This window comes from Meles meles, chromosome 5 (assembly GCF_922984935.1).
Source record: "Meles meles chromosome 5, mMelMel3.1 paternal haplotype, whole genome shotgun sequence".
In the NCBI taxonomy this organism is placed as follows: Eukaryota; Metazoa; Chordata; class Mammalia; order Carnivora; family Mustelidae; genus Meles; species Meles meles.
In genome coordinates this window covers 107,755,457-107,778,463 of record NC_060070.1, presented here as the reverse complement: position 1 = coordinate 107,778,463, position 23,007 = coordinate 107,755,457, and the positions used below count along the sequence as shown (strand labels likewise).

General features: G+C 38.3%; 1 protein-coding gene across 20 annotated transcripts in view; it reads left to right on the top strand.

Annotated features, from left to right (window-relative positions):
• Positions 1 to 19,637, top strand: part of LGSN (lengsin, lens protein with glutamine synthetase domain) — a 134,713-nt gene extending 115,076 nt beyond the window's left edge. For 19 of the 20 annotated variants that reach the window (XM_046005370.1, XM_046005365.1, XM_046005363.1 and 16 more), the window contains 4 exons: positions 2,705 to 2,831; positions 3,531 to 3,728; positions 9,871 to 10,037; positions 16,464 to 19,637. In XM_046005370.1, coding sequence (XP_045861326.1) covers positions 2,705 to 2,831; positions 3,531 to 3,728; positions 9,871 to 10,037; positions 16,464 to 17,663 — 1,692 coding nt within the window. In that variant the 3' untranslated portion in view covers positions 17,664 to 19,637. Of the gene's footprint in view, positions 1 to 1,723; positions 1,850 to 2,704; positions 2,832 to 3,530; positions 3,729 to 9,870; positions 10,038 to 16,463 lie in introns of all 20 variants that reach the window. The other variant, XM_046005379.1, reaches the window with a different exon arrangement.
• The last annotated feature ends 3,370 nt before the right edge of the window (positions 19,638 to 23,007 follow it).

Below are 23,007 nucleotides of genomic sequence, written 5' to 3'. Positions count from 1 at the left end.
CTTGTTTATAAAAAAAATTCAAAGGACTGAACTAAATGTATTCTTCATTTGAAAAAAAATTCTTTTGAACATCTATTACAGAGTCAGAGGCATTATTATGACTTAGTTCTTGGGCTTTTATTGATGCAAATCTCAGGTTAGTAACTAGGTGAATTTGAATTGTCTTTGTTTTTTTCTTAAACTTTCCCTTTTGATCGGTTTATGTGAAAGCAGGTGAATGTTATTAAAATGAACTTTCTTTAAACTGGAATCTCTGGCATTTAGGAAGTAGAATGGCATTTCGGAAACTGGAAGACCTGTTTGTAAACTGCATCTCTCCTTCACTCTTGTGGCCTTGGGCAAGTTATTCTGGGTCTCACTTTGCTCGTTTGTAAAATAGAGATTCTGTTTAGGGTTATGTTGAGAAATTGTGCCTGACAAAGTGCTCAGTTTTAGCACATTGTTATTCAATTACAGGTTAGAGTTTAAAGCTGAGAGAAATCCCAAAGTGTATTTCATTTGATTCCTTTAATTTGTATGTGAGAGGATTCCCAATGGGTAAAACAAACACAAATGTTAGTCTGTTCAATTTCCTTTCATATTTATACACCTGACCAAGTATTTCATTTCTAAACAAGACTTCTTCTTCTTCTTTTTTTAAAGACTTATTTATTTTTTTGAGAAAGAGAGAGTGAGAGAGCACAAGTGTGCGTGCAAGAGGTGGGGAGACTAGAGGGAGAGAGAATCTTCAAGCAGATTCCCTGCTGAGCCCAATGCTGTGCTGGGTCTCAGGACCCATGAGACCCAAGCCAAAACCAAGAGTCAGAATCTTAACTGACTGCACCACCCAGCACCCTTAAACAAGACTTCTTAATAAAGTTAGAGACATGTATTTGTAAAAACACAAAAGATGAAATTAATGTGTATTTCTAGCAATGTCATTTTAGGAATGGTGAATATGTAAAATAAGGCCAGTAAATCACTTTCAGAATTCTATCAGAAGTGTATTGGAAAAGTGTTTTTTTTTTTTTTTTAAATTTTTGTTTATTTATTTGACACAGAGAGAGAGATCACAAGTAGGCAGAGAGGCATGTGGGGGTGCGGGGGCTGGGTGGGGGGAGCAGGCTCCCTGCTGAGCAGAGAGCCTGAGGCAGGACTTGATCCCAGGACCCTGAGACCATGAACTGAGCCCAAGGCAGAGGCTTAACCCACTGAGCCACCCAGGTGCCCCTGGAAAAGTATTTAAATAAAATAATAAACTGCTTGAAAAAAATAAACTACTATATCTCACAATAAGTATCACATCATCCAAATAAAAAATTATTTGGAGTAAAAAGGACCACAATTTTCCAAGATGTGAGATTTTAAAACAACAAAAAAGATTTTGTCCTATGAAATATATATTTTTAAACATAGTAACAATAATAACAAAGTGTCCTAATTACACATAAACACAAGTTAAATTATTTTTTCTCCTTTTAGCTTTCGGAGGCTGAATTGGTATTGACAAATGAGTACAGCTGTTCCCCAGAAACCACTCTGGACACGTATTTAGAAGTTGCTCCAAGATATGGAGTCTTTCAGAGTCTACTCTTCAAAAAGATAATAGCTCAAAACATTGTAGACTATAGTTTTGACCCTGCCCCTGCCCCTTTCCTCCGCTGTCTTCAAACTACAATGAGAGTTTGTAAAAAAACATAAAAATACCAATGTCAGCTTTCTTATTCTTTTTTTTTTTTTTCAGTGTTAGCTTTTGTGTTCTGGGACATCAGGAGTGATTCTGCCCACTGTTGATGCAGAGATGTCTCTGCTCTTCACCCTCCGCTCCTGCTTCACTGCCCAGCTCCTTGCTGGGGATAGTCCTTGACAGGTCCGTCTACCAAGGAATTCTGTCAAGGATTAGAACTAGATTGTCAAAGTTAGATTGTTTCATTTTAAAATATCTTTTAGATTTTCCTAGGCTAAAGAATTGTTTGAGTATAACACTTGTTTTACATATGCAAAATAGTATTTTATGAATGCAACTGCTTTTTTGAAGTAAAGTGAATATTGATGTAATAAGGATGGGGTAAGAAAAAAGAATAAAATTGAATTCTTCAGGTACTTGTGCTTCTGGTCAAAAGGTTAGAGATTCTAAAAAAGATGGAACTCTTTTTTTTTTTTTAATATTTTATTTATTTGACAGAGAGAAATCACAACTAGGCAGAGAGGCAGGCAGAGAGAGAGGAGGAAGCAGGCTCCCCGCGGGTCAGAGAGCCCGATGTGGGGCTCGATCCCAGGACTCTGGGATCATGACCTGAGCCAAGGGCAGAGGCTTTAACCCACTGAGCCACCCAGGCGCCCCAAAAGATGGAACTCTTAAAAAGAGGACTTTGCAGCTGACATGGATTTGAGAAAATATTTTTAGGAATTGATAATATAAAATATCCCAGAGTTAAAAAAAAAAAGGATAGAAATCTTCACTTACTGGACAAGATCTTAACTTATTTAATGACAATTCTATACCATGTATAAAAGGAGTGCAGAATACCCTGACTGGACGCAGAATGTTGGTCTTAATTTTGAATTACTCCAGAGCACGTGGAGGTGACAAAATTTACCTCATCATCAAAGTCTCTTATAGTCACTTGAAAACTCAGCTCTCCAATTGTCGTACTTTCTTGACATGCAAATTTAGTTGCATGCAAGATCTGTTATTTGCCTTTTTGTCTGTGAATTATTACAGGATACGAGAGATGAAAGCAATGAGACTGAAGCCAGCAGGATGAGTAAATTAAGAAGAACAAGAAAGAAAGTCACAAAACATGTTTTCTCAACTGAAGTAGGAGAAATGGATATATCCAACTCAAAAGGTATCTTAGCTATTATGATCTCTCAGGAATATGATGCCAATAACAATCTCTATTTTGTTCTCCTTTTCATAAAACACTTTCTTTTCATCTAAGGGAGAAGCAAAAACAAAGACCTAAAGTTTATTTCTACATAGACAACATAAAAGATAGCAAATGTCAAGGTATAACATAAATATATAAAATTAACCAATCAAAATATTCAGAATTGAAAGGAGCAGAAGTAGGGGGTGGTGGTGGGGGGGGCAGAAAGAACACCACAGAAGGAACATACATGGAAGAAGGGAAGCATGTTTCTTCTCCAAGACAGAGTGTAAAGATCATTACTAAGGATTTGGGAGACCATAGTAAAGATGTGGAACAAGTTTTCGTATCACATATTGGAATTCCAACTAGACTCAATAAATTCTGAAACAGTGCTGAAACTAGGAGATAATCAAACAACAAGAGACTTAATCCAGGAACAGTGGTGTTCCAAGGCAGGGGTAATAGGAATGGCCAGTGCATGGTAATGGTAAAAAGCAACCAGAGTTTAAATTTTGTACAGACAACACACCACTTAATGGCCCACGACCAGTGCAGGTCATTCCCACTGCCCTTCATTTGGTATGTCACTGCCCAGTAATAAATTATTTTCTCATGTTAAAAGACAGTTGAAAACAAAGGCAGTGTGTTTTAACATTTTTCCATTCTTTATTAAAGAAAGGATCAGAAACCAAATGGTGTGCCACAAATTGGAGGATATGAGCAAACCAGTTGTGGGAGCTGGCTCCGCAGACTCCTATCTGCCACAAGATGACAAGGACTCCGAGAATCAGACAACAGGGATAAAACCATCACCCCTCAAAACTTCAGCCAGTGCTCCTTGTCGTGAATTTAACACAAACTCCAACCATACGGGTAAGGGCGCAGAAACAAACTGACACGAGATTCTAGCCACTAATCCCAAATTTGTATTTAAATTAATGTTAATGTGGCATGGATTGAGGAATGGTTGTCTGGGAGTCAGAAGAATTTATACACCTATTGTTTATAAACGGCTATATAGTTTTCTTTAACCACTAGACTTTCATCTAGAAAATGGAAGGGTTGCAATGGATGATCTTTCTAGTCTTTTCTAAAAGTGAAATTTTGTTATTCTAAGTTTCTGGCTTATTAACAGTAATACAATGATTTTGGCCTATCAGTGTATTTGTCAAAAATCTCTGGGATCCAAGTTAAGTGGAAATTAGTTAAAATGAGGTATGTATTCCATAAGGGAATCCATCATGAAAGGGTTGAATAAATAAGGTTTGGAAAGACAGAAATATAGCAGGGTGTGAAGTTAGAAAGACAGTGTCCGCCAGGCTACCCTCACTAGTGACACCAATTGCAAGTTAGGGAACTCCACAAGACTAACCCTAGTTTTGATAATTTGCTCAAGGACTCACAGAAGTCACTGAAAGGTCTTATACTCAAGGTTATGGTTTATTACAGTGACAGAATACAGATGAAAATCAGCCAAGGGAAGAGACCCAGCAGGGAGAGTACAGGAAAGTTCAAGCATAGAGCTTCCATTTGTCTTCTACCAGAGGAGTCATGGACAGGACCACTCTTTTGGCAATGATATGTGATGATATGCTTGGAGTATTGACAACCACAGGATACTTACCTGAGTCTTGGTGTCCAGAGTATTTTTTTGGGGGGGAGGGACTCCATAGTGGGGTTTCATGTGGCTGACCTCAGTCTCTGGCTTCCCTGGGAGTCAAGCTGATATCACATGATTCAAAGCTCCCAGGATAAATGACATTATTAGCTTTTCTAGTGTGGCCCAGAAGCCCCATGTAAACTAACACAGTCTTGTCAGGCAGGACATTCCAGATTATCTTCCAGGAGCCGAGACTAAAGAGGTCTCCTTTCGCAAGACTAAATTCTTTATGACACACAGGGCTTAAGGAGGAGCTAGAGCCTGGGAAGTGAATGTCAGGATTCCATATGTTAACTGGGATGTCTCAGCTGGTTTCTCTGATTCAGATTTTGCAAGGTTGAAGTCAAGGTCTTGGCCATCTGGATTCTTACCCAGAGACTCTAGGGAGTGCTCAGATTGTTGGGAGAATCCAGTTTGTTGGGGTTGTAGGATTGCTGACTGTCCACTGGGGTGGCCCTTAGCACCTGGAAACCTTGTTCTGGTCTGGTGTCTCAGGACCAAGACATCCCTCAAATACTTAATGTTTGGAACCTCTTGAAATTCTCGTTCTTTCACACCTCTTTTCTGCCTACAGCTGGAGAAAGTTGGCTGCTTTTAAGAACTCTGGATAATCCAAGACAATATCCCTATTTTAAGGGTTATAGCCTTATTTGCATTTGCAAAGTCCCTTAGGGCCTGCAGTTTGACATATTCTACAGGTTTCAGAGTTTAGGATGTGAACATCTTTGCGGGCTGTTCTGCCAACAACAGCGTCTCTCATCTGTGCGCTTCTGTGTGCGTTGGCTTTGTGAAATTCTCCATGAAATGGAGAGGAGCACTGACAGCCTAGCATCAGATGCTGTCAATCCAAATGCCACAGGGGCCAGGTAAATAATGCAAATGACTGAGATGGCTAGTGTAAGGAACCAGTCAATGAGGCAGGCTTGTGAGAAACTATCACAGAGGTTGACAACTGGCCCACAGGCCAGATTCAGTCTGCTGGATGTTTTTGGTAAATAAAGTTTATATATTGTCTATGACTGCTTTTGTGTTACAATGGCACAGTTGAGAAGTTGCAACAGATACCAAATGTCTTACAAACGTGCAAATATTTATTATCTGGCCCTTTAGAGAAAACGTTTGCCAATCCATGGATTAAAGGACACATGCCCCATTTCAGGCCATCTCAGACCTCTAGCCAGTGGTCACTATGGAGAAATAACCACCCAGTGTTACCAAATTTAGTTTCTTTAAGAGAAGCTTGAACTCAAGATTTTTGTACAAAATTTTCAGATATATAGGTGTTGACTATCATAAATGTTTCAAACACTGGGACAACTAGTAAGAAAGTATCTCCAGACCACCTTGGTTCTTCTGCCATTTGTGACCCTTGTTTTATATAGACTCAGCCATAAAATAGATGAAATTGACCATTTCTTAGTCTTATATCAAAAGAATCTGAAGAACGAACTCATGTGGTGAGCTCTCTTTGCACCAACGGACTGTGACTAAGATAATGGGTATCATTATTAAACCTGACTTGGTTCGTTCAGAAGCTCCCTCCTTTTGGCCCTAGGCTAGATTAAGATTTTTACAGGCCCAAAGCACCAATAAGTTGATAGCTTCAAAAAAGTCATCAATACAGAATTTAAAGATAAATAGAAAATCTACTCTGCAATCAGTGTGTTAAAATTTTGACATTGTGTTTTCTTCTCTGTGATACCACTTTGACTTAAAAAAAATTTTTTTTTTCAAAGAAAAGCTCCCCCTCCCCACTTTTTTATTGTTTTTGCTTTTGTTACTGCTTTTACTTGGTTATTCTGCCACCTGGGCTAACATGATATGGCTGGAGACTGGGGCACACTTGCTAAGAGGGTGTCTCTTAGACTAGCCACATGGAAGAAGAGGCAGGCTCTGGGAAAGGAGTTTGGCAGATCATCCCAGACATTCCATAAACTCAATGTGTTTCAGAGTATATTCTTGAATGCACTTTTCTCTTTTTTGAGTTGGTATTTCTGAAAGCTCAAATGCCTATTTAATCTGCCTTTTATAAGTGACCATGGCTTGTTCTCTATAACTGAAATATGTCTTACTGTCACTTGAATACAGACAACATTTCTCCAAGGCCCTCTAATTGCTAGAGAGCTTTGAGGTTTTATTTTAACTTTTAACTTTTTTTTTGTTAGTGTTTTCTTATTTTTTTCCTCGTGAACACTCACAGTAGGAAAATTTTCTCTGTAAAAGCAGATTGATTTAATTTATTGGTTCTCTGAGGGGATGGGAAAGGAGAACACCTCCCAGGAACCATACTGTAAGAAAAACAAATGAGTCCCTGAACTAGCAATTATCTGTCCGCTATTCATCATGTGCATCTGGGAAGGTCTGACCAAAAGGTTTAATTGTAACTAACAAGTATGATTTATTTGAAGAAAAGAAATTCAGACAATGATTCAGTACGATTAGTTGATTCCTTGAAAATGAACTTAGATTGGATAGAGTTCTCATATTTGGTGAAAGAATTAAACTTTCAAATGAATGAGATGGTACTTAATATACTCACTGAAATATGTGATACCAATTCCACTTGTTAATTAGACAAGGTCAAATCACACAGGGTGTATTAATTAATTAATTTACCCACACACCCCCTTATTAAAGGAATAGTCATTGAGCATCTATGATATGTCTGTATGGCTGCAGGTACTGGGGATAGAGGAGCAAGTAAATTTGAGCCTCTATTCTCCTGACATCCTTGAACTGACGTGAGTTGGGAAGGACAGAAAGGAAGGACAGAAATCATAAGCACATGATTTTACAATATGGTGGGTGGTGATAAGGACTCTGAAGAAAATGGAAATAGGATGATATATTATTATGGGTTGAATTGTGTCTCCCCTAAATTCATAGGTGTTTGGAGTCTTATCCCCTCATGCCTCACATGGTGTTTGTATTTGGAGATAGAGTTTTAAAAGAAGTAATTAATGTTAAATGAGGTCTATAGCGTGGGCCCAAATCCAACATGACTGGTATCCTTATACGAAGAGAAGATTAGAACACACACAGAGGGAAGATCATGTGAAGAAGAAAGCAATTTACTAGCCAATGAGAGAAACTCTCAGAAGAAACCAACACTGTTGACACTTGGACCTTTGACTTCTACCCTCTGGAACTGTAAGAAGATAAATTTCTGTTTAAGTCACCTGGTCTGTGGTATTTATTATGGCAGCCCTAGCAAATTAATTCATGTACATACTGTCCAGCTATAGTGCAATTTGACAATCTTCAAGTGTTTATATTGTGATTAAGTCTCATAGAATCAATACTGCAGACGATTATATTTATTTATTTTCAGCACTTTCAACAATGACAAAATATACCGCCTTTGCATTTGGTGGTGTATGTATTGTCTATAGCTCTCCCATTCAATAATATAAAGCTCTATGAGGGCAGGGCTTTTTCTGGCTTCTTCCTAGATATATATCCAGTATAAATAGTACATGGTATCTAAACAACCCATCTTGAGTGGACGCATATTTTCCTTATTTTAAAAGAATTCATATTTATTGTAGAAACATTAGAAGATACAGATAAAGCAAAGAACTAATGAGATTGTCTGTGATTGTATTACTAGTGAGCCAATAAAATGTCTTTGCTCCTTTAGTAGGAGACGCTTACCGATTTTTTTTATGTTATTAAAATATTTATAGCTTGTATGTAATTCCTTATTATTTTTAGAATACTGCTTGCCTGAAATTTTTCATATTTTAAAATGCTTATAACTTGCATTTTCTTTAAAGAGAATTGTTTGACTTCGGCAGAACACTCAATACTTCAGGATAGGTTGGGAAGACAGCAACTGCTAATTTAGCATGAAACATTGTAATTGCTACAGCTTAATTGTTTGTGTTAAATGGAAGGTAGTTATAAAGCCTCAGGAGTCTCAGAGTAGCCAAATGTATCAGTGACAGGACATTATCTCTAATATATTTGTATAGGTGGAACCAGTAATTTGTTTTCCTCATGCTTCATGTACTTAAAATCTACTTAATCTCTGTTTTTAAACTGTCAATCTTTATGCTTATTTTAAAAGCCAATTATATTTCAGAAAAGGATATTCAGGTATCACTTTAAAATTATAGGTGCTCAGCATCAGTGATGTGACAGATTGATGGATGTTCAGATTCAGACATGATCATGGTACCATTACTAAGGCTAGAGTAATTGTGTTCACTTTACGTATTTAAGAAGCATTTATATGGTGCTTAATGTCTGCCAGGAACTGTTAAATAACTTGTTTAATCATCACAACAAGCCTATAAAGTGGATAATATTGAATCAATGAGAAAGCCCAGCCTCAGAGAAGTAAGGAAGTGTCTAGGGCACAGGCAGGATTCTGAGGGAGGCAGATGGCTTTGGTGTTTATGCTGAATCTCTACAGTCTGCTGCCTCTTTTGAAAGTTTGGACGGTAGCTAACATTTGTGATGTGTACTACGTGCCTGACCTTTTAAATGTTTTGGATATATTCATTCATTTTCTGGTAATGAGCCACCCACTGGGAGTTAAGAGGTTTGGTTTGTAGCTTCAATTTTTGACAACGAACAGAGAGTGATTTGGATTACCTCACTGCACCTCTCTGGGTGCAATTTGCTTGCAAGCTAGCAAATTGGTTGGCTGAGGTGATTTATTGCCAAACTCTCTTCTAGCTCTGAGGTTTTAGAATTTGCAGTCTATTTTAAATATACATATTTAGGTTTCTGGTTTTCAGTCTAGATTTTTCATCTCTTACAGTCTCATCCTTGAAAAACAATTTCGTTTGCTCATTGATAACGATTTTTAAGTTTAAATTTGACAGAGATTCAGATGCCATAAATCCCTTTTGGCAAACAAAACAAAAACAAAAAATGCAAATCTGCACAAGGTAAACAAAACCAAACAATTTTGCCTTTAATCATACAGGAACCTTAAGTATTACCAGTTGGTGCAAGAAACTCAGTCTTTGCAGTGATAGTTATCTGTACACAGACCTGTATGGTGCCTAAGCTGTCACGTTATGCAAATGTATCCTAATTTCCATAAGCAAAGGCATTTTCAGTAAGTATTTGCATATGATATTGCTCTATGCTTATTCAAATAATGTTAATTTTCGCTTAACCCCAAGTGCTTTATAAATAATCGCTTAGGCTGTTTAATGACTGTGTTCTTGGGACTATGGTAAAAGCCGGGTAAGAAAGGTTAAGATCTCTACCTGTAAGTCAATGATAAGAGTATATGATGATTTTGTTAACAATCATGATGACAAAGTCGCTCTCTGTAGTCTCCTTTTGCTTTTCTGTTCATCATGATCTAATGACTTAGGGCCATCTTCTATCTTACAGATAACACCAGGGACGGCACTCAAATTCCGACCACACCTCATCTTTCCTCTAGAATGAAGCACATTAAACAAGAGATGGCCAAAAATCACCTTCAGTTTGTGCGATTTGAAGCAACAGACCTCCATGGTGTGTCCAGATCTAAGAGTATCCCTGCACACTTTTTCCAAGTGAGTTTTACAGGTAGAGTTATGAGTGAATGTAATTTCATGACCATGAGCAAGCAAATGGTCCTTATAACTCTTATTTTCTTGTAATCTATACAGTAATTAAAGCTGAAAACCAGTAATTTACTTTGTTTTTTTCCCTTGTCCCTCCCCAAACACATTACTGCTCCCTAAGGGGCTGAACATACACTTTCAGGGCCCAAATAACAATTCCTTTACCCAATAGAAATATAAAACTAATTAAGACTGGTAATTTTAGTCTTTCTGCCTTGAATAATTTCCCCTCCATAGAATTATCTTTTCTCTCTTATTGCAATTATGGAGATTATATTTGGGTTGACATGAGAAAATTGCAACAGAAGACCCAAGAGCAGATATAAAATGGAAAAAAAAAAAAGATTAAATAGAAAGAATTTGCTAGATAAAAAAACATCCCTTTCAGCTTCTAATTCTGATAAGAAAATACCCTGTTGTTGTTGGATGACTTAATAAATACCATTAAATTCTTGAAAATAGTGATATTGAGAATATTGTATTTTTGGATATATTTTGAGACTTTCTGAAATTTTTTTTCAGTTTATGTCATGTATTTTAATAACTGATTTATTGTGTCCCTGAAACATTTCTTAGAAGGAAGGGACATCAGTCAGTATTATATATGAAAGTACAAAAGTTAAGCCACCTCTAACTTTATTTCTAAGGTATAGATTATTTTTATCACTTTAATACAAAATTGTAATTTTCTCATTTGTTTTATGTTGAGAAAAAGTGGGCACCTTCAAAAATACTTTTTAAAAGAATTCTAACAGGTTCAAATTTGTTTTTTAAAAATGCTCAACTTCACTCATCATCAGAGAAATGCAAATCAAGATGACAATGAGATATTACCTCACACTAGTCAGAATGGCTGGTATCAAAAAGACAAGAAATAGCAAGTGTTGGCAAGGATGTGGAGAAAAGGAAACCCTTGTGTACTATTGATGGCAATGTAAATTGGTGGAAACACTATGGAAAATCACAGGATGAGGGTTCCTCAAAAAATTATAAGTAGAAATACTATACCATCCAGTAATTCTATTACTGGGTATTTACTCTGCAAAAATGAAAATACCAATTTAGGAAGATATATGTACCCCTATGTTTATTGCAGCATTATTTAGAATAGCTAAGATATGGAAGCAGCCCAAATGTCCATTATAAGTGAATAGATAAAGAAGATGTGGTGTATATATGCAATGGAATATTTCTCAGCTATAAAAAGGATGAGATCTTGCCATTTGTGACAACATGGATGGAGCTAGAGGGTATTAGGTTAAGTGAAGTAAGTCAGACAAAGAAAGACAAATACTATATGACTTCACTTACATGTGGAACCTGAAAAAACAAAACAAAACAAATGAACAAACAAACTGAAACAGACTCATGAATGCAGAGAACAAACTGATCGTTTCCAGAATGGGTGAAGGCAATTAAAACCAAGTATTTTTTTTTTAATTTTATTTATTTATTTGACAGACAGAGATCACAAGTAGGCAGAGAGGCAGGCAGAGAGAGAGAGGAGAAAGCAGGCTCCCCGCTAAGCGGAGAGCCCGATGCGGGGCTCAATCCCAGGACCCTGGGATCATGACCTGAAGGCAGAGGCTTTAACCCACTGAGCCACACCCAGGTGCCCTGGGTGAAGGCAATTAAAAGGTATAAAACTTCCAGTTAGAATTAAGTCACAGGGATGAAGAATATAGTAAAGGGAATAGAATCAATAATATTGTAGTAACATTGTATGGTGATAGACGTTGACTACACTTATCTTGGTGAGCACAGTATAACGTGTACAATTGTTGAATCACTGTGGTGTACACTTGAAACTGATAAAATATTTATGTCAACTCTACTTAATAATAATAACGAAAAAAAAAAAAGGAAATGGACCCCCCAAATTTGTCTCTTAAGAAATCCTTTAGACCTGCTTGCTTTCTCTTCATCCATGCAAGAATACATGTTGGTTAATTTTGACAAGAAAATGTGAAATTTCCTGTGAATAGACCGAGAATCTAATTTATATGAATTTCTTTCAATCAATAAGAAAACACAACTGACATCTCAGGCACTTGCCAGAGACCTCAATATAAAACTGCTTGCTATTCAGTTTTTGTCAAATCCTAATCATTTATTCCACTAATGGCATCTCAAAGCTACATATTTAGAGTATTATTCTAGTTCCTCAAAGAAACTCTTTAATGAAAATATAATTTAATATGCTCTCTCCACTTGCTGGGGATTGATAAAATTGACATAAAAAGAAAACGTCTGCAATTCTTTTTTTAAATACTATTGAAAATACTTTCCATTATCTCATTCAATGTCCAATGTATTAGAATCAATTTTTTTCTTCTGGAGTTTATGCAGGGAAAAAGTTTGTCTATCATAAGAATTTTAATATAACATCATACTTCTCAATCTCTGTATTTATTTTTTGTCTTAATTTGCATATACAAACTCACTTTCTCCTTTCATTACCTAGTCATTATTTTATTTTATTTAATGATCATAGAGTATCTATTTATTTTTTAGCAAAACACTTTGAATTCATTTTGGAACTTGTGAAGTTATAGGTAATAGTGAATATTTACATCATGAGTATTTGTAATTAAAAATTAAATAATTCATTTTGTGAAATTCATTGCAAATGGACATAAAAACTAAGTTCAACTGTGCAAAACAATATAAAGAACATGAGCCTGATATAAATACAATTCTGTATGGGGAACTCATTAAACGAAGAGTGGATGCATGATTTGAATTTGCCTATAACTTAGTGAAAGTAATTTCAATCTTTCTAAAGTAATTTTTAAACATTTTTCTGTTTGTGGAAAATAAAATGTCAATTTAAAAATTATTGCAGGGAAATACAGGAGGTAATATAACCCATCTTCTTCATTTATAAATGAGTGAAGGGAGGCCCAGAGAAGTTAAGGAAAGTGTTCTCAAATTACACAGGCAACTACAGGCAGAGTTGGGATGTTCACCTCTGATTCTTCACTTCCAGTTACAATACTCCTCCTTCCCCTTCTCCTCCTCCTTCTTTTCCTTTTCCTTTTTTTTTTTTTAATTTATTTATTTAACAGAGAGAGAGAGATCACAAGTGGGCAGAGAGGCAGGCAGAGAGAGAGAGGAGGAAGGAGATTCACGGCTGACATTAATATTTACCTCCAAATAGACTGGCTTTTGTGACATAATTAGCACAGATTCTGCAAGGGGACTGAATTTTTACAACCTTGAAGAGCACAGGGGGAGTGACTTCTACAGAAAAACTTCCTCTGAAATCAGCCCCTAACTGGAAGAAATATCTGTTATGAAGAAGGTTTAGCTTCAAGACTTAGAATTTGAATTAGATTTTTTTTTCACACTTCATAAACACTTAAAATCTCATGGAGCAAAAGCAAGGTGTTTCTCAAACAACTCCAGAGTTCAAATTTTAAAACTCTCTACTGTAGTCTGTAGTGCTCAATTTCTTTTCCCCCAGTCTTTGATGAGTTTGAGAATTTTACTACCTTTGTTCATTTTAACTGAGAAGGAGACTGCTCAGGATCCTGTAAACATCTATTTAGCTCTAGAGCCAGTAAGCAATCACAGCATTTTGGGGGAGAGAAAGGGAAAATTTGTGACAGAAGGGCAAGTTCCTAGAGGCCCTTAGATGAACAGACGGCTGAGCAGAGAGCCCGATGCGATGTGGGGCTCTATCCCAAGACCCTGAGATCATGACCTGATTGAAGGCAGAGGCTTAACCCAGTGAGCCACCAAGGTGCCCCAGATGGTATCTACTTTTTAAAGAAAACTTATCATATGCCTGGCACTGTGCTAAATGCCTTACAAACATTAGCTGATTAAACCTTACAACCAACTGTCTCTGTTCTAGCAAAAGACTAGTTTTTATTTAAATTATATGCAGATAATGTAGATTCTTTCTATCTTTGATCTAATCAAAACATGATGTATTGCCACAGAATTTATAACTAATTCTTCGGTGGCCTGTACTGTGATCCAAATTTCAGTTATCATAGAGATTTGAGCTATTTTGCTAGAGTTTTTATTGAATCCCTGGTGATCTATATTAGAGTGTGAAGTTGTCCCAATACTTTGTATTTATAAACACTTGTGAAGATAACTTCATTAGTTGTCATGAGCAAGACATGTTTATGTATATTTATATATTTCCCACTACTAATAAAGAGTCGTTTGAATTCAGAATGTTCAAAAAAGAACAAAGAAAATGACAGTGTTAAAAAAGAGTGCTCAGAAAAATACAGATTAAATAGTTTGAAGAAAAAAGTTCGACTTTTTCCTATTCTTTAAATCTGTGAAGGCCTAGCGGAATGAAATGTAACAAGTTCTTCCCGATTGTTCACAACCAGGTGAATACAAACACAGATTTCAATTGCAGGAACTCTTGGAAATCTCCTGAATAAAATACATTACCCTTTGTTTTAGGGATATACGGAACTAACATGGATTTTCAAACTAAAAAATTGAAAAGTAAGGAAATATCATTATTTCTTATAGTAAAAATTCAAATGAAAGGATTTCATACTAAAGTACTCTGAAATTCCACAATGCCTGTGTGTGTGTGTGTGTGTGTGTGTGTGTGTGTGTGTGTGTCTGTGTACAGGTCCTTGAGGGAACTGAAAAAATTAAGCAGGCAGTGAATAGTGCTTGACTTTCTCAACTTTATTAGTGGCAAAAGCAAATTTGGATCAGTCAAGTCAAATGGCATTTGAAAGTATAGGTACAGATATGAGGAAGTGCAGGGGCTCATGGTCAAAGGCAGAAGAGGGACCAGTAGCCTGGTCCCTGTTAGCATCTGTCTTTGGTAGCCATGCTCTTTGGGACTGGAGGTAATAGAAGAAACAATTTGGCTTACAGAATGTTAGCATGTGTTATTAACCTCATGATACGCACTGACAGAATGGGAACCAAACCTTACAGTTAGCTTCTCCCCTACCATTAATGTAAACTTCAACGCATGAAGCTTTGTTATATTGCTATGACATCATTTCTAGAAACCGTTTTAACGTGTTTGCTCAACTTTATAACCTCATCATGTCCCTGTTGTTTGGCACAAAGCAAAAGTTAAATGAATGACCAAATACACTGACCCTAAGAGGTCTATGGCTAGAGAGTGCCTTAGCCAACATCGAGCCTCACACGTTTGTTACACAGACATGGAAGCCGACTCACTCAGTCCAGTGATTTGCCTAACTTCACGCAAGTGATGAATGAAAGAGTTAGGCCTAGAAGTCAGACTTGTTGACACTCAGTTCGTGGCTGACTTGAAGGCGATAACATGTTTTGGAACAATAGCTTTGGAGATCTAGGTCCATGCTCACAGGCCAAGTTTCGGGGACTGTGAGGCTGTTATGTATTCATTCTTAGTGGGTTGTGTAAGTGGATGAAGAGAGGAGTGCCGCTGTCAGCAGACCTGGGACCTCTGGATGACAGCCAGACCAGGGTCCTTAGGATGACTGTTGTGTGTGTCCTAGGACTGACCACTGTCAAGTTCCTGGAAGGACTGAAGATTCTCAGTTAACTACAGGGATTACAACAAAATAAGCCAAAAATAAAACCTTAGCTGAGATATTAGCAACTATGCCATAAAATAAAAAGTGCTTTAAAAAGGACTAGGTTATGATCATTTCAAACCATTTCACAAGGCTTTACCTTTGTCATTTGCTATAAAGACATTTCCTTTATTATTGTACCTTTTATTTAATGACTGCTATTTTCAGATCCCAAAACATATAAAGCCTTTCAGGCTAAAAATATTAAGAGTTGTTTATAAAAGTAACTTGGGATTTATTTTAAAAATATTTTAAATTTGGGGGCCCCTGGGTGGCTCAGTTGGTTAAGCACGCAACTCTTGGTTTCAGCTCAGGTCATGATGTCATGGGATCAATTCTGAGTGGGGGCTTCCTGTCAGCAGGGAGTCTGCTTGAGGAAACTCTCTCTCTCTCATTCCCTCTGCCCATGGCCCTCACTGCTCTCTGTTTATCTCAAATAAATAAATACATCTTTAAAAAAAAAGATTTTATTTATTTATTTAACAGACAGAAATCACAAGTAGGCAGAGAGGCAGGCGGTGAGGGCGGGGGGGATTCTCTGCTGAGCAGAGAGTCTGAGCAGGGCTTGATCCCAGGACCCTGAGATCATGACCTGAGCCGAAGGCGGAGGCTTAACCCACTGAGCCACCCAGGCTTCCCTAAATAAATACATCTGAAAAAAAAATATTTAGAATTTATTTGATATTAAGCTAATGTTAACCAACGGATGTTAAAGACATATTTTTTTTTCCTCATGAGCAATGTGTCTCCCCACCCCCACCCTTTCGTTTGCTTTCAAGGGTCAAAACCTGATTGCTCTGACCTTTAATTTCCTCAGGAAAAAGTCATCCATGGCGTCTGCATGCCCCGAGGTTATCTGGAACTGATACCGAATCCTAAGGACGATGAAGTGGATCACATAAGAGCAACGTGTTTTAATAGTGACATCGTCCTGATGCCGGAGCTCTCAACCTTCCGGGTTTTGCCATGGGCTGAGAGAACTGCCAGAGTGATATGTGACACGTTCACTGTGACTGGTGAGCCTCTTTTGACTTCCCCACGGTACATCGCCAAAAGGCAGCTGAGCCAGCTGCAGGACGCTGGCTTTTCCCTGCTCTCTGCCTTCATCTATGATTTTTGCATTTTTGCTGTGCCCGAAATTATCAATTCAAAGACCATCTCTTTCCCTGCTTCAACACTGCTAAATAATCATGACCAGCCTTTCATCCAGGAGCTCGTTGATGGTTTGTATCACACTGGAGCCAATGTCGAGAGTTTTTCCTCCTCTACCAGGCCCGGTCAGATGGAAATCTGTTTTTTGCCTGAATTTGGCATCAGTGCAGCTGATAATGCATTCACCCTCCGAACAGGTGTCAAAGAAGTTGCGAGGAAATATAATTACATCGCCAGTTTTTTCATTGAGACCGGATTCTGCAATTCAGGAATTTTGTCTCACAGTCTCTGGGATGTCGGGGGGAAGAAAAATATGTTTTGCAGCAATTCTGGAGTTGAGGAGCTCACGATCACTGGGAAAAAATGGTTGGCAGGGCTCTTGAAGCACTCTGCTGCTCTCAGCTGCCTGATGGCTCCTGCTGTTAGCTGCCGGAAGCGTTATTCCAAGGAGAGTAAAGACCTCAAGGAGAGTGTGCCTACAACATGGGGATACAATGACAATAGCTGTGCTTTTAATATCAAGTGTCACGGAGAGAAAGGCAGCCGGATAGAAAATAAACTGGGCTCCGCGACTGCAAATCCATACCTGGTGCTGGCGGCGACGGTTGCTGCGGGCTTGGATGGACTTCAAAGCAGTGATGGTGTCCTGGCCGGTCCCAATGACAGCATGGACTTCTGTCAGGCCAAATCTGCCGAGATCCCTTTGAAACTGGAAGACGCTCTTGTAGCACTGGAGGAAGATCAGTGCCTGAGACAGGCCCTGGGGGAAACTTTCATTCGCTATTTTGTTGCCATGAAAAAATACGAGCTGGAAAATGAAGAAACAGATGCTGAGAGAAATAAATTCTTAGAATATTTTATTTAGACTAGAACCCTTAACTATTCTTTTGGAGATGTGTTTTTTAAGTAGCTGATCTCCCAGGAAGAAAAGATTGGATTTTTATAATTAACGACAAAAGGACTACATAGGCTTTCGCTCTTTTTTGTCCCAATGGAATATTTGACCGATGAAGTGGGACTGCCAAGAGGATTCTGATAGTAGAAGCAAACAATAAAGTTGTGGTGCAGCTGTAATATGCAAATTTCCCAGGTCTTGTTGGTCGGTCATCATTTCCGCTGTGTATGTTGACCTAGTTAGAAATATTCATTTATTTCAGGCAACAGATACATTCATACAATAAAAAAGTCTTAAGAATTACAAAGCAAAATGTAAATGACTGAAAAAAAAAGAATTTTAATTATACACATACATTGTGACTGCTAGGGAGACAAAAATGCTTACTCATACAGTCTCAGTAATCTAGATAATTAGAGGACAGCTGCTCTGTTACCTGCCCTTTCCCCACCCTCCTGCCATTACCCCTCCCATTGGCTCACCTGCCAGGAATGTGGCTAGGGGAACACTCTTGGGAATGGAGCTCATGCAAGATGGAATAACAAGGAGGAAGCTCTGTTTTCTGGAGCAAAATTTGCCGGAATCATTGTGATCTTTCTAAATACGTAAGTTTTCAAAAATACGTCACGATGACAAGTGAGCAGAAGGTTTCCCAGTACATCCCTTCTTTGTACCCTTCTCCACTAACTCCTGAAAGTCCTGGGAAGTTCAAGGCTACGATGTCCACAAGAAACAAATCCATAAGAAATAAAATTTGATGGAGAACAATGAGGTCAAATATTTGAAAGCCATGGACATTTTTCTTTAAACAATAGCTCACGTAGAACCCCTGATAAAAAACACAGGTGGAATGGATGTGTGCTTGGGGATATGTGGGTTCTTCATGCTTTGTTCTGTTCTTCAAAGCTATGATTTCAAAGGTACCCGTAGTGCTTTGTGAAGTGTGAGAACAACAGTCTACATAACCAGGGCTATGTTTGCAGCTAAATATATATTTAAATGACTGGTTCTGCTGCCCACAGAGGTCGCTATGTCCCAGAGAATATTAAATGTTCCAGACCTTCATTTGAATGAGATAATACTGTAATTATCACTGAAGTTTAGCCTCTTTGGAGAAGAAATCCAAAATCCACTGACTAGCAAATGAAAACCCTATTCTCCTGCTTAGGATCAAACAGGAGATTTTATGTTCAATTAAAACTGACAGTGGTCTCAATTTAGATAGCAAACACAAAAGCAGAGGATTAGACTTGGCTCAGATCCTCCTATTTGAATTTGTAGTACCCAGTAGCTTAAATAGGAAAAGTAATCTGTCCTTCACTAATTGCTCCCTTCTTTGCTCCTCTGAGCAGAAGTGTGTCTGGATACATAAGAATAATGTTCTTGGTGGATTAAAAGGTAGAGGAAAAGGTAGAGCAGGGTGGGTGGAGAAGGAAAGGAATTTGCCCCGAATGGTCTGAGTATGAAATCCCACTCATTCTGTCATGGGAAGGATAGTTGGGAGAAACCAACCCCACGACGGCTTGCTAGTTATTTGCCAATACCCATTCTCCCTCTGTTCTCAGGAATACCATCGAAATGTGTCAGCTGGGAACACACTATGGAAAATCAAAATCACATTTCTGAGTTCCCACTGTGGCTGAGTGTGGATGTGTTATTAGATTCAGACCAAAGAGCTGTAAGTAGAAGTGTTGTATGTAAGCTCTGGGAAACTTCTTTGAAGGACAGATACTCTGTTTCCTGACCTTTCTCTATACTTCTGCCTTTGCCCCTCCAGTTGGCTAACCTGCAGGTGTTGTGGCTAGAGTAATGCCCTTAGGAATGGAGCCCATATACAGTGGAGTAACAAGGAAAAAGCTCTGCCTTGTGAAGCAGAGCCTGATTTGCCTACATTCAGATTTTTACCTGGGAGAGAAATAAACTATCTGCTTTAAGGCACAGTGATTTTGTGTCGTTGTTATTGTGACAAATCTTACCTTCCTTCCTACTTCTGTGACTGTGTATATATGCATGTGTATGTCTGCATGAGTGCATGTGTCTGGGTGAGTGTGCGTATGTATGTGTGTGGGGAAACATTTGAGGCATTTGGAGATGAAAGAATAAAGATAGAATAAACAGTGAAAGACCATTTCCTCAATCTTACCACATTTTTTTCTTTTTGAGAGAGACAGAGAGCAAACATGCCCTCGTATGCAGGAGGGTGGGCAGAAGGAGAGGGAGAGAGACAGTCTTAAGCAGGCTCTTGCTGGGCATGGAGCCTGACGATGCAGGGCTTGATCTTGGGATCTTGAGATCATGACCTGAGCTGAAATCAAGAGGCAGTCACTTAACTGATTGAGCCACCCAGGTGCCCCTCAGTCCTTCTGCTTTTTGAGAGAGAATCTGAATTAGAGGGACCCACACACTAAAAAAATACTGAACTGTCTCCCAGCCTAACAGAGCTGTATAGACAACTTGGTCGTCCATGGGCCTTCATGAAACATGGCTAGTGGTTTGGTTGGCTTTTCCACAACAAATAAAAGATGTTATAAAAATTCTGCTAATCAAGTTGTTTGTAGCCCCCCACCCCTTACATCCTGTTGGCATAACTTAAAACAACACAATACTCAGGATGGCGGTGTGTGGGAATTATGTAACTAGGAATAATACCTTCAGTGTTAATTGTACCACAGTGAGTTGACAGAAAATATTCAGTCATGTGTTATCAAACAATAAGTTGGTATGGCCATCTTCGCAGAGATTTCCCTTAGGTGTGTGCTGATGCATATTGTTTTGTAAGGTAAACCCAAAGTAAACATGGGCCAAAGGTAGGGGGCTAAAGAAATATTGGGTAGATGTAAAACATTCAATCATCTGTCTTTTCTATTTCATTTATCTGTTCACAAGCTTTCTATTTTAGAGGGAAGTTTTAAAAAATTTTTTAACTTATTCATTTGAGAAAGAATGAGAGAACACCAGCGGTGGAGGGGAGGGTGTGCAAGTGGGGGCAAAGGGGAGGGGAGGGAGGGGCGAGGAAGAAGCAAACTCCCTGCTGAGCAGGAAGCCTGACATAGGGCTTGATCCCAGAACCCTGATCATGTCTTGAGCCAAAGGCAGACACTTAGTCAACTGAGCCACCCAGGCGCCCCTCTAAGGGGGACTTTCTACTGATGCTTCTACCTTTTTAGCCTCAGAAAGAGAGCCAGATACTCACTCAACAGCATTTATTGGGTATATTTTGTGTGCTAAGCCTTCATACCAGGCTAGACTCAGAAAAAGATGAGCAGACAATGAAAGCATTTTGGATCTGTTTATCTTCAGCAGAATAGAATCTTTTTTTTTTTCTTGGTAGACCTAATGCTGAAAAAAAACTATTCAGAAGGCTGCTTTATGGCTTGAAAAGGATGCTTTATGAATCTCTTTACAGAAATTACTTTCTTATTTTCATTTACTATAATTGTTCTAATCAAAGCTTAGGGGAAAATGTGATTACTGAATTTAAAGTTGGTTATTAAATGAGTATACATAAGAAATGTAAATGAAAAACTATAATGTTTTAAGACTAGAAACTAAAACATTAGTATCATAGTGAGAAGTTTCTATTTTCAAGGACACTTTATGATCTAAAATTTCATTTTACAGTGTCTGAATAATAACGAAGCTTGAAATGATGATTTGAAGGCAATGAAAGATCTGAAAACTTTAATATGAATAAAAATTGGAAGTGCACAGTAAGGTCTGAACTTATCAACAATGTACAACAGTCTATTGACTCACCTCCAGTCTCCTGTTTCACAAAATAGACTTCCCAATATGTTTGTAATATAGGTATTATTGGACAATACCTTTAATCTTGGATTTCCTATTCAAAGTGTCTCCAAACATTCCATACATACACAATGGCCTACATCTTCTGTTAAAGTATTTCTCAGATTGCCTGTAGTTGGCAGGATGGATTTCCCAAGTAGGATGTGAGTTCCAAGAATGAAGGGCACAGATCTTATTATTATTTGTGTTTATATTTCTTATTCCTTGCAAATGTTCTGGAATTCAATACATGTTTAATCAATCAATCAATCAATCAATCAATCAATGTATATGGGATAAGCAGAATACAGTTCTATGTTTATACAGTATAATACTGTCACACATATTCTCATGCCCAGAGAGAGTAGCAAGTAGAAATGAGGACAGCTGAGAGTTGATGATGTGTCTGTGTGTGTGTGTGTGTGTGTGTTTATTTATTTATTTAACAGAGAGAGGGAGAGAGAGACAGCAAGAGAGGGAATACAAGCAGGGGGAATGGGAGAGGGAGAAGTAGGCTTCCTGCAGAGCAGGGAGCCCGATGTGGGGCTCGATCCCAGGACCCTGGGATCTCGACCTGAGGCAAAGGCAGACACTTAACGACTGAGCCACCAAGTGTCCCCTGATTTGTGGTTTGTTATTAGCCCTGAAATTTCTACCATTAGATGAACTTCTTCAGCTTCTCCATTTCTAGGAACTCTTGAGTAAACAATTAGATCAGCTTGCTGGGGATCATAAAAACAGAGAGCAGAGTGGAGTAGTAATCATGCTTTTTGGCCACACTGAATCCTTCAGTAACTTCATTATATTTGTAGAATTCCTCACCTTTTGTCTCCTGTCACCCAAGGTAGAAGTTAGAACCTTAATTTTCCAGGTTTTCTTGCAGTCGTGGTGCAGATTCTGCCAATCAGATGCAATCATTCAACCCTCATGGACTCCACTTTGAGTAAATCCGAGGAGGGAGCAGTGACAGGAATTCCTGTGGTAGCATCCTGGGGTGATGTTGGTGGGATGGTTTTTGGTGACAGTGGCTTAGGGACTCTGCGCAACAGTCAGCGTAGCTTCTAAACCTGATTTTTTAACCCTCCCAGATTCTGTGACTTACCTAATATCTCTATCTCTTTTTTTTAAAAGATTTTATTTATTTATTTGACAGACAGAGATCACAAGTAGGCAAAGAGGCAGCCAGAGAGAGAGAGGAAGGGAAGCAGGCTCCCTGCTGAGCAGAAAGCCCGATGTGGGGCTCGATCCCAGGACCCCCGGATCATGACCCTAGCCGAAGGCAGAGGCTTTAACCCACTGAGCCACTCAGGCGCCCCCTATCTCTTAATAAATTCATTTTTCTGCTTAAAATAGCTAGAATTTGCAAAAAGACCCAAAGACAGTACATAAGGGGAAAACTTTGATAAAGGGAAAAGGGATAAAAGGCAGAGAGTACATCTTAATCTGAAGAGTAGAACAAGTTAATGTTTATATTAGATTTAGATTAAACAAAATTTTATTAGGCTCCGTGTACCAAGCATCATCAGGG